The following is a 13,984-nucleotide window of genomic DNA, read 5'->3' as shown; positions in this document are numbered from 1 at the left end:
GGGGAGTCATTAGAACAAGAAATATGAGCTGAGCTATCTGTGAACCCAGGCATTCCAACGGCCAGAGTCCACATCACCTAGACCCCGGATTCAGAACCCAGGTGGCAGCCCCCCAGCCCCAACAACGCCCCCCTCCCAGGCCGCAGCAGCCCAACCCCGGGGCCTGCCCACATTTTCCGCGTTAGGCCCATCTCCTCCCCTTGTTCCCCTTCCCTCTCCCCTCCTCCACTCGCTCTCAGTTCCTCCGTTTCTCTGTGTCTCTCCCCGCCCCCAGCTCCGCCCTGTTCCTCCTCTCTTCTCCCCTCCTCTTCCTCCCCGGCTCCCCTCCCCCCGCCTCCGTCCCTCGCCCCCCCTCCCCTCTCCTCCCTCCTCCCTCCTCCCTCTCTCTCACACACACCCCCGCCTGGGCCTCCTCTCTCTCTCTCTCTCTCTCCTCTCTCTCTCTCTCTCTCTGTCTCTCTCTCTCTCTCTCCCTCCCCGGCTCCATTTTCTCCGCCGCCGGGGGCCGGGGTCTCCTGTGGGGGGCCCAGCCGGTACCCCAGATCTCCCTTCAGTGCCGGGGGTGGACCCCGGGGAAGCCGGGAGGGAGGAGACGGGCGGGGGTTGGGGCGGAGGGAGCAGCGGCCCCAGCGAGTTCGGGGGGGAAGTAACCAGGCGGGGGGAGGGAGGAGCAGGGAGGGGGCCTCAGGGCCCCCCCCAGCTATGGACGAGCGGTTGCTGGGGCCGCCCCCTCCAGGCGGGGGCCGGGGGGGCTTGGGATTGGTGGGTGGGGAGCCTGGGGGCCCTGGCGAGCCTCCCGGTGGCGGAGACCCCGGTGGGGGTAGCGGGGGGGTCCCGGGAGGCCGAGGGAAGCAAGACATCGGGGACATTCTGCAGCAGATAATGACCATCACCGACCAGAGCCTGGACGAGGCCCAGGCCAAGTGAGTGCCCCCACGCCGGGACCCCACACAGACCCAACAGAACCCCGTTCACAAGCTCTGAATCTTCTGGGAGCCCCCCCAACTCCAGGGCCCTCTCCAAGATCCTACAGCTCTCTTCTCTCCTTATTCCGGGAGTCCCTAGAAAAGTGATCCCTCTCAAACCTCCCTTCACCCCCAGGCCCTGAAACCTTCACGAGGGAACCCCAAGTGGTCTCACTTCCCCTTCTAACCTTTTGCTGACCCCTACACACCCCCGGAACGTCCCCATCTCCGGAGCCCTATTCTGGCTCCCAGACTGAGAAACTGTTCTTGGGCTACATTGTCTTCTCCCCTAACTCTCCATGCAGCCCACCCCCTTCTCTCCAGACCTGAGGACCTCCACACCCCTCCCCAGAGCTCCTGACACTTCTCTCCACCCATGGCCCCAGCCTCCAAGGGTGTTCGCCCACCCTTCACCCTGCTCAGCCAGATATTAGGTGCATCAAAGCCTCCCACCTGCCCAGCCCCAGGACCCCTTCACACACACCCCACTTAGTTCGGCACCCCCAACCCCTTTCTGCCACCTCAGACTCTGACTTTTCTCCACCCCAGCCTCCATTTCTCTTCTGAAAAATACCTAGTCACCCTCATTTCTCCAGTCACCCCCAAATCCCTCCACTATACCTTTCCTAGACCATCTCTGAAAGCCCCAGCCCACCCATGGCACCTTTAGCCTGCTGCCTGCATCTTCTTGAAGCCAAGCAGCTTCCCCATGCTCTAGGAGCTGACCTTTTCCCAAGAACCCCCACCCCAACTCCAATTGTCTCAACCCTGCTTTCCCCCTCCGCAGATTTGCCCTCCCTCCTTGTTCCCAGGCGCCCCCCTCACACCCTTGTGGTCCCCCTGCTCTGTTTCTCTAGCTCAACTTTACTCTTTCCCTGCTCCCATTCCTCCCAAGGAAACATGCCCTAAACTGCCACCGAATGAAGCCTGCTCTCTTTAGCGTCCTGTGTGAAATCAAGGAGAAAACTGGTATGTGGATCCCCCTCAGATTCCTCAACTCTGGGGACAGAACCCTATTCACTACAAGAATTTAACAGCGTGGGCCCTGAGGAAAGTAGGAAGTTAGGGAGGTTGCTAAGGGGGACAGGGGAAGGAACCAAAGCCTGGACACTTGGGTCCCCAGGAGACAAGAGGACTGAGCACTGGGTGTGGGGTCCCTGGGTTCCCTAAGTCCACTCACCTGCATGCTAGGCCTCAGCATTCGAAGCTCCCAAGAGGAGGAGCCAGTGGACCCACAGCTGATGCGCTTGGACAACATGCTTCTGGCAGAGGGTGTGGCTGGGCCCGAGAAAGGGGGGGGCTCAGCAGCAGCAGCTGCAGCCGCTGCAGCCTCTGGGGGCGGCGTGTCCCCTGACAACTCCATCGAACACTCGGACTATCGCAGCAAACTTGCCCAGATCCGCCACATCTACCACTCCGAGCTGGAGAAGTATGAGCAGGTGAGGAGGGGAGGCTGGAGTGGGTGGAGGGAGAGGCTCTTGGGGCAAATCCCAAGGCCAGAGGGCTCCTCTTCACCAGCCCACCGGTCCCCACTACAGGCATGTAATGAGTTCACGACCCATGTCATGAATCTGCTGAGGGAGCAGAGCCGCACGCGCCCTGTGGCACCCAAGGAGATGGAGCGCATGGTGAGCATCATCCACCGGAAGTTCAGCGCCATCCAGATGCAGCTCAAGCAGAGCACCTGCGAGGCTGTCATGATCCTGCGTTCCCGCTTCCTGGATGCCAGGTGGGGCTCAGGGACCAAGGCTGGCCCCCAGCACCAGACGCCTTCCCATTCCTGTCTAAAACCTTGGGCCACCGAGTTGCACAACACAGTACTCCATGACAATGGTGACCTCGAGTTATGCAGCATGGCAGTCCCGTCAGGACACCAGCATCCTCACCCACCCTTCTCCCTCCTCTGCAGGCGAAAACGCCGTAACTTCAGCAAACAAGCCACTGAAGTCCTAAATGAGTATTTCTACTCCCACCTGAGTAACCCATATCCTAGTGAGGAGGCAAAGGAGGAGCTCGCCAAAAAGTGCGGCATCACCGTCTCTCAGGTATTGTGAGGCTTTGGGGAGAAGTTTTCTCAGATCCTATTCAGTGAGCGGCTTCAGAGGGAAAGGTTTCCACCTGACCCTCCTTTCTGCCCAACACCCACAGGTCTCCAACTGGTTTGGCAACAAGCGGATTCGCTATAAGAAAAATATTGGAAAGTTCCAAGAGGAGGCAAACATCTATGCCGTCAAGACTGCAGTGTCAGTCACCCAGGGGGGCCACAGCCGCACCAGCTCCCCGACACCCCCTTCCTCCGCAGGTGGATCCCCCTGGCTGTTTTGCTCTCTTCCTGCTTTTGTTCCCGCTTCCTATCTAGGCAGGATCATAGCAGAGAGGGGGGGGCTTTTGGGGTGAGAGGCACCAAGCTGAGATGGGGTGGAGATGTTAGGGGACAGAGGCCCACTCCAGTGAAGTTACTTCTGCCTTTCTTCCAGCAGGTGGCCAGGGGAGGCTCAGGAACGCCTGTTCTTTCTGGGTGTCGGAATGCTGTTTTGTGGATAATTTGTGTATAGGAGCACATCCCCACAGAGCTAGTAGAGCAGGCTTTTTGGAAAATGAGGGTTGTGGTTCATGTCCTGTCTGCCATCATGGGCTCTAGTATACTCTTCCCTAACTCCCTCTCTGCTCCCCGAAGGCTCTGGTGGCTCTTTCAATCTCTCAGGATCCGGAGACATGTTTCTTGGGATGCCCGGGCTCAACGGAGATTCCTATTCTGCTTCCCAGGTCAGGTGCCCCATCTTCTCTTGAGCAGGGTGTTCCCAAACTCCTTTTCCTCCCCTTTAGGATGTAAGACCTCTTGCTTCTGAGGCTTCTCCTCACTGTGTCATACCTTCCTCTGATGCCTCAGGTGGAATCACTCCGACATTCAATGGGGCCAGGGGGCTACGGGGATAACCTCGGGGGAGGCCAGATGTACAGCCCTCGGGAAATGAGGGTGAGTGGATCTTGAAGCCCCCTCTCTCCATTCGCCCCAAGACAAGGGCCTGGCAGTGTTGTCCCCACACAGGGCTTCCCAGGGCCCTACTCCTCTCTCCTTTTTTCCAGGCAAATGGTGGCTGGCAGGAGGCTGTGACCCCATCCTCAGTGACATCCCCAACCGAGGGACCAGGGAGTGTTCACTCCGACACCTCCAACTGATCTCGCCCCTCAGGATTACAGGGGTGGACCCCTCACAAGGCGACTCTTGAAGAGAACGCAGGCATCCAGAGGACAAACCCCCAAACACAGAAGAAGCACAAGACAGAAGGGCAAATGGGGTTGCCCCTCCCCAACTAGACTCAGTGCTGGGGGTGCTGACTATATGTCAGGGAGAATGGGACCCCTAAGGGGAGAGTGGGATCTGTCTCCTCTTTTCCTTTTTTCAGTCTTTTTCTTCTCCCCCTTTCTCTCTTACACAGAAACACATACCCAGAAACCTATTTTTCTGACCCCCTTTTCTCCTCTTCCTCTGTCTCTCTTTGTCTCTCTGCTCTTCTCGCTCCCTCTCTCTCTCATATACACTCATATACAACTATTCTGTTTCTCTTTCTGGGCTTCCCCACTTTCCCTTCCCCACCCCACTTTTATGCTCTGGAATCTGTGGAGGCCTGCCTGACCAGAGATGCCAAAAATGGGGACACAACTTCTGGACAGAGGACATGGGCCACGCCCCCTGTGCATCCCCACCCCCAGCCCCTCCAGACGGCTTTATTACCTCATACGCAGCTCATCTTAAACCAATAGAATCGCTCGGTGGACGAGAGTGTCTGACTCAGATATCTACCTCGGAGGGAGTTTCTGCTACTTTAGGGAATTGTTGACTGGGCTTTGGGGTTGAACTTTTTTTTTAAGGAAAGGAAAATCCTGGGACCCATCTGTATTTTTTTTATTATTTTTTGATTTTGTTGTTGGTTCTTAATTTTTAATTTGGGGAAGTAGTTTTTTTTATATAAATATGTTGGAGTTTTTTTTTTTCTTGCTTTCCCATATTAGGTGATAGCCAAAGGGGGCCCTGGTGAGAGAAAGGAACAAATAGAACTGGTGAAGAAGGCCTGTCCCTGAGGGCACCAAGCCCTCCCCCTCAGGTCACTTAGGTGTTCTTTGCTTGTGCAGGCAGGTTTCTGCTGCATTTTGTGTGGAGGCATTGAGGGGCTTGCCCTCCCATCCCCCCACTTCCCACAACCCTTGAGCAGGGCTTAACTCAGTAATTTTGAGAAAACTGAAGATGCCACCTTCCCTATGAGTGATACATCTTTAAATTTTTCTTTCAACTACTTTTTGCAGGTTGGAGGGGGAAGAAAGGGGAGGGGGTTATTGCCAAATATGTTAAATATGGGTTGGGGTGCTTGTATATGTATCTCCCTCAGCTTCCCCAGAAATGGGGTGTCTTTTTTTGTCACACCAAAACCAAGGGGGTAGGGGGAAAGAGGAGGGAGGTTGCAAAAAGCCAGGTATTGGGGGGAACAACACTGTCCCATCCTCTGCCTGAACCCTGCCATCTGATCCCCTCAAACATCCTCAGGATTTTACAAGACTCAGAGTGGGGGACCCTTCCTGTCAAAGATCTGGGCAGGACTGGGGGACAGGATGGGAGTGTGCTGGGTGGGGGGCGGGAGGCACAGCCCAGGGGCAGTTCTTTCCTCACTTGTAAACTTGTAGTTTCACAGAAAAAAAAAAACTGCAGTTTTAAATAAAGAAATTTCTTTTTTCCCTGGGTTTAGTTGAGAATTTTTTTCAAAAAACATGAGAAACCCCAGAAAAAAAAGTTTATCTCACCAAGCCCCAACCATTTCCTTCAGTGTTTCCCAGCCCTGCTGCCATGCCCTCACTACGTAGGCAGGTCCATGGTCCACCCTTGGAAACCACAGCCTGTCTGAACCCTGTTGCCTAGCAACCTTGTCCAGTCAAGATGGGCTCCAGTCGGCCACCAGGCAGCCCTCAGTGGACTGATGGGATGCAGTGGAGGGCTCTGAGGGAATGAGACCCTAGGAGATGCACTCCCCACCCCCAGGGCAGTGGCTGTACCCAGGAGTGGGGTGATAATTGTTTTTCCTAGTACCTGAAGGACTCTTGTCAGAGAGGCATGAATTCCTAGCATTCCCTGTGATGGGGCAGGACGGGGAGATGGGGGCAGGGGAGAGGGTACAAGCCCCACCTAGGACGGTGGCCACAGCAAGGAAAGGGGCAGACAGAGCCAGGAGCCTGGGAAGGAAGCAGGATGGCAGCAGGGGCAGCAGCTGGAGCCTGGGTGCTGGTCCTCAGTCTGTGGGGTGAGCCACTCCCCCCACCCCACTCATCCTCCCTGCAGAAAGCACTCCGTCCCCCTCCCCCCGAGTCTCCCTAGAACTTTTCCTAGTACGAGGGTGCTGCTTTTCAAGCTCCTTCACCCACCCTGTCCTAGTACCATTAGCCCCCATCTTCCTTCCTGCCCTCCACTATGGTGCTATCTCCCAGGCGCAATAGGTGGCGGTCAAAACATCACAGCCCGGATCGGGGAGCCACTGGTGCTGAACTGTAAGGGGGCCCCCAAGAAACCACCCCAGCAGCTGGAATGGAAACTGGTAAGCAGGGCTCCTGTCAGCCGGCCGACTTGGGAGAGCCCAGTGATGATGTGCATCCACACCACCCTGCCTCAGCAGTCCCTTCTCAAATGACTTCACTGTTTAGGCCCCTCTCTTCTCTCCAGAACACAGGCCGGACAGAAGCTTGGAAGGTCGTGTCTCCCCAGGGAGGCCCCTGGGATAGTGTAGCGCATGTCCTCCCCAACGGTTCCCTCCTCCTTCCAGCCGTGGGGATCCAAGATGAGGGGACTTTCCGGTGCCGGGCAACGAACAGGAATGGAAAGGAGACCAAGTCCAACTATCGAGTTCGAGTCTACCGTAAGGGTTCCAGGGACTTCTCCAAGGCCCACCACTCATCTAAGAGAAAGCCTTCCTTCAACCCCAGCCCTTCCGCTGCCCCCACTCCCACACCTGGAATGTGAAAACCTTCAAAGCTGCAGCCTGATTGGATTTTTCCCTCCTTCAGAGATTCCTGGGAAGCCGGAAATTGTAGATCCTGCCTCTGAACTCATGGCTGGTATCCCCAATAAGGTAGTGGAACAGAGCGGGAGAAGTAGAAACAAGTCCCGTGAATGGGAGGGGAGCCTAGCTCTGAGTGTGCGTGTATGGCATCTCATTTTCAAAGGGTGATGAGGTCACCACTCTTTCCCCAGGTGGGGACATGTGTGTCCGAGGGGGGCTACCCTGCAGGGACTCTTAGCTGGCACTTGGATGGGAAACCCCTGCTACCTGATGGGAAGGGTGAGTCCCAAGTCCCCTCTCCTAGTTGCCTTCTTCCTGATCTCTCTCCCATGCCCACCCTGGGATGTCTTGTCTTGCCCTCCCCACCACCATAGGAGTGTCTGTGAAGGAAGAGACCAGGAGACACCCTGAGACAGGGCTCTTCACCCTCCAGTCAGAGCTGATGGTGATCCCAGCCCGGGGAGGAGCTCCCCACCCCACCTTCTCCTGTAGCTTCAGCCTGGCCCTTCCGCGGCGCCGGGCCTTGCACACAGCCCCCATCCAGCCCAGTGTCTGGGGTGAGCACAGAGGTGGGGAGGGCCCCAAGCTCAGGTGAGCACATTCTGGAAGTATGGCCCTCAGGGAGAGAGGGGTCAAGCCCACGGCCACGGGGACCACTCACAGGTGTAACTCTCAACCTCATGCCCCTTCCTACCCCCAGAGCCTGTGCCTTTGGAGGTCCAATTGGTGGTGGAGCCAAAAGGTGGAGCAGTAGCTCCCGGTGGAACTGTGACTCTGACCTGTGAAGCTCCTGCCCAGCCCTCTGCTCAAATCCACTGGATGAAGGATGTGAGTGACCTGGAGAGAGGGGCTGGGAGGTAGAGAGAACCACACTGGCAATTAGAAGGAAGGCCAAGGGCTCATGGAGGGAGAGGCAGCCAAGGAGGAAGATAGGGTATCTGAGGGTGTGGAGACAGAAAGACAGGAGTATGAGATGTGTGGACAAGGGTTTTGTAATAGTCTCCTGTCCTCCTTCCCCTACCAGGGCATTGCCCTGCCCCTTGCCCCCAGCTCCGTGCTGCTCCTCCCTGAGGTAGGGCCTCAGGACCAGGGAACCTACAGCTGTGTGGCCACCCATCCCAGCCATGGGCCCCAGGAAAGCCCTGCTGTCAGCATCAGCATCCTTGGTGAGAATTCTCCCCAAATCCCAAGGAGCCTGGGGCTGGGGTGAGGGACAGTGCAGGCTCCAACTCCCTACCTCACTCTGGCATTATTCCCAAGAGCCACCCCACTCCTCCCTCAGTGCACCCACACCCAGCCCTCCTCTGCCCTACCCAAATCCTACCAAGGAAGCAGCCCAGCCTCTCCCCTCTGGACTGATAAAAAGGAAAGACTCCGCTGGGGCTCCACCTTCTCCCAAACTGAAGTCTTCCCTTCTGACTTGCTCCAACTTTGTCTTGCAGAAACAGGAGAGGAGGGACCAACCGCAGGTGAGGGATTGGACAAAGTCAGATAGAAGCAGACAGTCCCCAACACATGTGACAGGGGAGATGGTCAACAATAAAGAAATGGTGAGCAGTGGGGACTGTGCCCTCAGTATTCCCCTTCTCCCTACAGGCTCTGTGGGAGGGTCAGGGCTGGGAACTCTGGCCCTGGCCCTGGGGATCCTGGGAGGCCTGGGGACAGCCGCCCTGCTCATTTGGGCCATCATATGGCGAAGGCAGCAACGCCAAAGAGAGGAGAGGTGAGTGGAGAAAGCTAGATACCTCGGATTTGGGACTTCCAGGCAGTTAAGTGACGGGGGGGTGCAACGATGGAGTGCCAGGCATGTGCAGAATTCTCCCCAATCCTCCTCCTCAGGAAGGCCCCAGAAAACCAGGAGGAGGAGGAGGAGCACACAGAGCTGAATCAGGAGGAGGAGCCCGAGGCAGCCGAGAGTGGTGCAGGACGGGCCTGAGGGGCCCACAGACAGACCCCATCGTCCATCAGCTTCCTTTTCTTTTTCCTTTGAACTGTTCTGGACCAAGACCAGCTCTCCTCTGAACAATCTCCACCCCACTTCACCAAACCTTCTTCCATAACCAGAGCCCCCCACAAACAGAATGAGTAAACACTTGACAAATATCACCCATGTGAATTCGTGTGTGTGTGAGACCACCTCACCCCTGCACCCTCAGGAGCCCTGAGGAGAGGGGCTCACCCCCACGCTTTCCCACACCACACCAAACATCTATTCAAGTTGGGAAGGATATGCTCCTGTCCTGGAAGGAAGGAGGGAAGAAAGAACCTGGGAAGAGTTCCCATCAACACATTTCACCTTTTTTATTGAATTTGAAATAAAGGAGGTAGTGGGGGGGGCGGGGAATGAGGTAAGCACTTAGAGTCAGAACCCATATTAGACACTTAGGCACTGGGAAGAAAACAATTAAATTAAATCAACAAGAGGGGAAGTGGGGGAGAGTCAGAGAAAGACTTGCCCACCTTTCAACATCAAATCAAGAAATCTGGGGGAAAGCAAAGGATTAGAAGAGAGGAGAAACAGACAATCTCTTCAGTCTGTCCTCCTCCCCTGGGGCTGGGAGTTACTGTGCTACTGAGCAGGTAGTTCAGAGCAGAAAGCTCTCCCATTTTATGCACAGATGTCACTCCTCCTCCCCACACCCTCCTGGAGAGTGGCCAGGGTTAGCCTTAGCCAACAGAAATGGTGGGGTCAGGAGGATCCAGGAGTAAGGAAGGGTCAGCAAGGACCCCCAATACTGATTCTCCTCTAGCTGGAGGTGGGCAGGAGGGAGACACAGCTCAAATACTGAGCAGCCAGAAAAAGAAGAAGATGGCGAGAAAAAGGAAGAGGGAATCCTGCCAGCTGGAGGCCGGGTGACCCTGTCCCAGATCCACACCTGTGGGAGAGAGGAAAGCTGCAGAAGCATATACTCCTAGGCCAGGAGGGGGCCCAAGATATTGAGAGGGATCCCTACTAGGAGCCGAATGTGACTCTTACCTGTACCCCGGCGGAAAGGCTCATGGGTATTGAAGACGGTGGTGAAAAAGCCAAAGGGAAAAGCACCAACACCAAATGAGAAGTGAAAGCCCCCAGTATCACCAAACGGCTGGAATCCCTAGGGAGGCAGAAAAAGTCAGAGGGGAATCAGGCAAATCTTTGGCAAGGAAAAGACAGAATTGGACAAGAAGACTCACCCCTCTGCTCTCTGGAGCTGGTCGCTGGCCCTGAGGGCGGGGTGGAGTTTTCAATCTGAGGAATAGGAGAGAGAACATCAAACAGGGAATTTTCTCCTCTCCTCCTCCACACCCTCTTCCCAGGGCACTAGCCTTCAACCTTCCCTCCACACCACCTCCAGTCTCTAACCTGGGATCCTGGGGCTTCTGGCTCCCTCGTCCATAAAGTGGGACAACATTCTCTCTGCTGATCCCAGCTTTACACACTGGGCACTCTTGCCGCTCCGGCCGTGTCTCCAGCCACTGGAGAGAAAAAAATGAAGTGGTTTCCAGTACCCAGGAGGGTCTTCCAGCTCCTTAGACCTCCCCATTTCCCTCTTCTCCTCTGAGTACGCACCTGATGAAGACAGGGCCAACTGGATGGGGGGTGGGGGGGAAGAAAAAAGGTCAAACTAGCTACAGAAAAGAGACACATAAACCCCAGACATCACAGATCCCATCTCACCCCTCTTCCCAGGTATTACTTGCTGGGTTTTTAAAATATTTTCCACAACCTCTACCATGCCAGCCAACTTGGCCTTCCTGCTTATCTGATCTTCTAACGCCTAAAGCTCCATCCATCCTCCACATGCTCAACCCTCTCCTCTCTCCTGTCCCACCACACACACACACACACTCTCATCCTCTCCCTTCTCTGCCTTTCAACTTGTTGCCAATTCTCTTCAACCCACCCCTTTCCAGGACTCCTCTTTCAGCCCCCACCCCATTTGCCCCCAACACTCCAAACCAACCCCCCTTGACTAAAACATTCCCCCATTACTCCTTTTCCTCTCAATTCCAGGCTCAATAAAGTCCCTATCTCCATGACCTTTTAATCTCTCAAGTTTGCCCCTCAACAGTGCCCCATCCCCAGGTTTGTCATATCACCCACTTCCCAGATCTCACATGAATGGGATCCCATATTCCTGGGTCCCTCTCAATTAACTGATGCGTGTCTCCCCTAACCTTTGAGTCTCATCCGTTTCCATTTGTACAGCTTTAGAACCCTCATTTCCCTGGGGTCAGGTGGCTCGGGTCTCAGCTGTACAGATGTGTGGTGTTCCCCCACTCCCTGCCCAACCTCCTCGGGCCTCACCAGTGGGGATGTGCCCTCCAATTATCTGTATGATTGTATAGTTCCCCGCTCCCAGCGTCCACAGTATAGAGGTGAGCCCCATCGCCTTCCGCCCCTCTCCCCGAATCTCACCAATACAGGTGGCCACACACACTGACCACAGCTTCCCGAGCAGTTTCCAAACATATATTACATTCGAAGGTCGCGCCCGCCCCGCTACGCTCGCGGTTTGGCCCTTCGGGGCCCCCGTCCTCCTCCTCGGCTGCTGCCATGGCCGGTTCTATTTCGCCCCCGCGCACCCCTCAGTCTCCCCAAACACACACACACACACACACACACACACACACACACACACGCCCCAACAAACAAGAAACCGCCTCCTGCTCACGATCGTTGGGCAGGCTTCAAGGTTCTCTAATCACTATTGGTCTGATGGCTTGCCAATTATACAGGTTTCGAAAGAAAGGATTGGTCCAAAAGGTGGGAGCGGCAAAAGGCTTGTGCAGTCCTGCCCTTGCACAATAACTATTGGCTGAGACGGTCGCAGGCAGTATGCAAAATCAAGGGATTGGTAACAACTCGCTATACCAGGCCCTGGCCCTGCTTTCCGGCCAGGGAGGGCTTTATTCGTCTGAGTAGCTGCCAGTCATAACCAAATGCCAAAAGCAATTGGTTCGAGACTACATAGACCTCACCCACTATAAACCCCTGTCTTTCCTTCACTCCCTCTTCCAGAGAATGTCCAAATTCCTGTTGGACTTTGGAGCTTATGACTCCAAAGCAAGTGATTGGCTAGAACTCGACAGAAAATGGCGGTTAGGTAAAATGCGCCTGCGCGGCTCGAGGCGGGATGGGGTGGACCAATCCTATGAAGGTTGAGCTTTCTCCGGCCTCACCCTTTCGCCGCTGTCTTGTCGCCATGGTGACTGCTCTACAATTCGAGAAGCTTGCAGTTCAAAGGTCTCGGCTCGGCTTCATCCGGGTCCTTTGGCTGTGGAATCTCTCGGCTGATTGGCCCGTTTTTTTGGCCCCTGATTGGGTGAGATCGGAAAAGACCGAGAAGAGCTAGTAAAAGGGGGCGAATACTAGGGTCTCAGGGTTCAAAATGGCTCCGGCCTCCTTGGGTGACGTAGAGAGCAGAACTTGGGTCTGCCTGGCCCTCTTAGAGAAGAGAGCAGAACTGGGATTAGCCCGACGTTTGGATGGTGCGAACATCTGTCTGCGACGCTGGTGTTAACCCAACTCCTTCGGCTGGACGACTCAGCCTGCCCCTTTAGGTGATTTACAAAGAAAGAACTGAGCTAAACACCCACTCCCTTTTTAAGGTGACACTCAGAGTAGAACAGAGGACCTCGACTCTGTTTTTAAACTTAAAGAGCTGAAATGAAAAGGTCTGGCTCCACTCCTTTGTGAGTGGGTGCAGAAGGGGCCAGGCCCACTCTAGGCAGAATGGAATTAGGCCCGCCCTTTCTTGTAATTTTCCCAGCAGAACTGGGGTCTTCTTCCTCGGCTGGACCCCTGAGAGCTTGGGCGTTTTCTACTGTCAGTGCCCCTCACTGTGGCCCAAGGAGCAGAACTAGGTAACAGTCCTCCCACTACCAGTGTTTTTTACATCCTCTTCCCCCGGGTCGTGTAAATTCATGCAGGGCAAAGGTGTGTGGGGGTTGGAGGCAGACAGAGGCTGAGGATTTAACTATTAAGCAACACCTTGATAAAAGGCCCCATGTGTCTTAAGAGTAAGGAAAGATGAGAATTTGAAAGTTGCGTAGTGGACAGGGCAGGTGAGGGTTCAGGAGGCTTGAAGAGGTTTAGGAAAGAAGGTATTGAGAGGGGGAGGCGGAGACCAAGGAGGTAGGAGTGATGGCATAATTCTGGTGAAAGGATAACGGGAGTTATGGGGAAGAGGGAAGCAGGGGCTGGAGAACTATATATATACATGGCTACAAAATTAAGTAGGCATGCTCAATTCTAGAGGAATCAGCACTTTCTTCACTTTTTTTTTTTTTTTCTAGGAAGCAACCCCTAACGCCCAATTTCAATTGGAAAAAAGATCCACCCAGATTCTATGTTGGGGGGAAGGGTTGTCTCAACTTGAGTAAGGATACTGATAGGAAGGAAGGGGATAGGAAGGAAAATGTACTGAGGCAAAAGCATGGAAGGGAAAGGAACCAGGAGAAAGGCCAGAGAGCGTGGGTGAAGGAGGGAGCTGGACTGCTGGGAAGTAGTAGACGGACAAAGGGCAGAGTCCAGACCAGAGGGCTGCAGGATAGGCAGAGTCCATCTAGGAGCCCTAGAGAGAAAAAAAGGAGAGGTGAACTCAGCTTGGCACATGGTAGATGCTTGATAAATGTTTAGAGTTGAATGGAGGACAGGAAAAGAGGTCTGAGAAGAGTTGCGGGGAGTAAGCAGCAGATACTGGGGTTAAGCAGAAAGGAAGAAACCAGAAAAAGACCAAGTAAAAGTGGCAGTAAGAGGAGAACCGATGGAGAAAGGTGAAGCACTATGCCGAAGGAAGAATGCAACACCAAGGGATCCAGAGCTATGTGTGCTGAAGGGGGGTGAAGGAAAAAAGAGATGCAGCTGGAGGCCGAGAGGGGCGGAGACAGAGGCAGAGCCCCCTGAGCTCTCCTGGGGCGGGGCTAGCAAGAGGACACTGGTAGATGTGGGGAGGAGATGCCAGGGTTTCGGGGAGGCGATTGGCAAAGCCG

At 55.0% G+C, this 13,984-nt stretch overlaps 3 protein-coding genes across 4 annotated transcripts; 2 read left to right on the top strand and 1 right to left on the bottom strand.

Moving 5' to 3' along the window:
• The first annotated feature begins 702 nt into the window (after positions 1 to 702).
• PBX2 (PBX homeobox 2) lies at positions 703 to 5,574 on the top strand. Its single transcript, XM_063098406.1, has 9 exons — positions 703 to 923; positions 1,861 to 1,934; positions 2,157 to 2,404; positions 2,504 to 2,694; positions 2,875 to 3,010; positions 3,114 to 3,267; positions 3,643 to 3,731; positions 3,856 to 3,942; positions 4,053 to 5,574. Exons 1-9 carry the CDS (start codon positions 703 to 705, stop codon positions 4,143 to 4,145), a joined length of 1,293 nt encoding a protein of 430 aa, XP_062954476.1. The 3' UTR covers positions 4,146 to 5,574.
• A 630-nt stretch (positions 5,575 to 6,204) lies between these two features.
• AGER (advanced glycosylation end-product specific receptor) lies at positions 6,205 to 8,504 on the top strand. 2 transcript variants are annotated; one of them, XM_063096583.1, is made up of 9 exons: positions 6,205 to 6,256; positions 6,441 to 6,547; positions 6,673 to 6,865; positions 7,014 to 7,078; positions 7,201 to 7,288; positions 7,384 to 7,566; positions 7,710 to 7,837; positions 8,034 to 8,175; positions 8,452 to 8,504. In XM_063096583.1, the coding sequence occupies exons 1-9, from the start codon at positions 6,205 to 6,207 to the stop codon at positions 8,502 to 8,504; spliced, it is 1,011 nt and encodes a 336-aa protein (XP_062952653.1). The 2 variants fall into 2 exon arrangements, with proteins under 2 accessions (XP_062952653.1, XP_062952652.1); XM_063096582.1 differs by having other exon boundaries at positions 7,014 to 7,110; positions 7,182 to 7,288.
• A 781-nt stretch (positions 8,505 to 9,285) lies between these two features.
• On the bottom strand, positions 9,286 to 11,625 carry RNF5 (ring finger protein 5). Its single transcript, XM_063097509.1, has 6 exons — positions 11,409 to 11,625; positions 10,560 to 10,578; positions 10,353 to 10,465; positions 10,184 to 10,238; positions 9,987 to 10,104; positions 9,286 to 9,885 (listed from the first exon to the last, which is right to left on the bottom strand). Exons 1-6 carry the CDS (start codon positions 11,546 to 11,548, stop codon positions 9,788 to 9,790), a joined length of 543 nt encoding a protein of 180 aa, XP_062953579.1. The 5' UTR covers positions 11,549 to 11,625; the 3' UTR covers positions 9,286 to 9,787.
• Between the last annotated feature and the right edge of the window lie 2,359 nt (positions 11,626 to 13,984).

Source organism: Cynocephalus volans, chromosome 5, assembly GCF_027409185.1.
Source record: "Cynocephalus volans isolate mCynVol1 chromosome 5, mCynVol1.pri, whole genome shotgun sequence".
NCBI classification, from domain to species: Eukaryota; Metazoa; Chordata; class Mammalia; order Dermoptera; family Cynocephalidae; genus Cynocephalus; species Cynocephalus volans.
The sequence above is the reverse complement of the archived record's forward strand: the minus strand, read 5'-3'. Positions and strand labels throughout refer to the sequence as shown.

Excerpts from the sequence above, each read along its gene's own strand:
- RNF5 (XM_063097509.1), bottom strand. The coding sequence starts at position 11,548 with ATGGCAGCAGCCGAGGAGGAGGACGGGGGCCCCGAAGGGCCAAACCGC. Across the intron at positions 10,105-10,183 it reads CAGCTCCAGAGAGCAGAGGG|GGATTCCAGCCGTTTGGTGA; the intron begins GTGAGTCTTCTT and ends CTGCCTCCCTAG. Across the intron at positions 9,886-9,986 it reads GCCTTTCCGCCGGGGTACAG|GTGTGGATCTGGGACAGGGT; the intron begins GTAAGAGTCACA and ends TCTCTCCCACAG.
- AGER (XM_063096582.1), top strand. The coding sequence starts at position 6,205 with ATGGCAGCAGGGGCAGCAGCTGGAGCCTGGGTGCTGGTCCTCAGTCTG. Across the intron at positions 6,548-6,672 it reads AGCAGCTGGAATGGAAACTG|AACACAGGCCGGACAGAAGC; the intron begins GTAAGCAGGGCT and ends TCTTCTCTCCAG. Across the intron at positions 7,289-7,383 it reads CCTGCTACCTGATGGGAAGG|GAGTGTCTGTGAAGGAAGAG; the intron begins GTGAGTCCCAAG and ends CCACCACCATAG.
- PBX2 (XM_063098406.1), top strand. The coding sequence starts at position 703 with ATGGACGAGCGGTTGCTGGGGCCGCCCCCTCCAGGCGGGGGCCGGGGG. Across the intron at positions 3,732-3,855 it reads ATTCCTATTCTGCTTCCCAG|GTGGAATCACTCCGACATTC; the intron begins GTCAGGTGCCCC and ends CTGATGCCTCAG. Across the intron at positions 3,943-4,052 it reads ACAGCCCTCGGGAAATGAGG|GCAAATGGTGGCTGGCAGGA; the intron begins GTGAGTGGATCT and ends CCTTTTTTCCAG.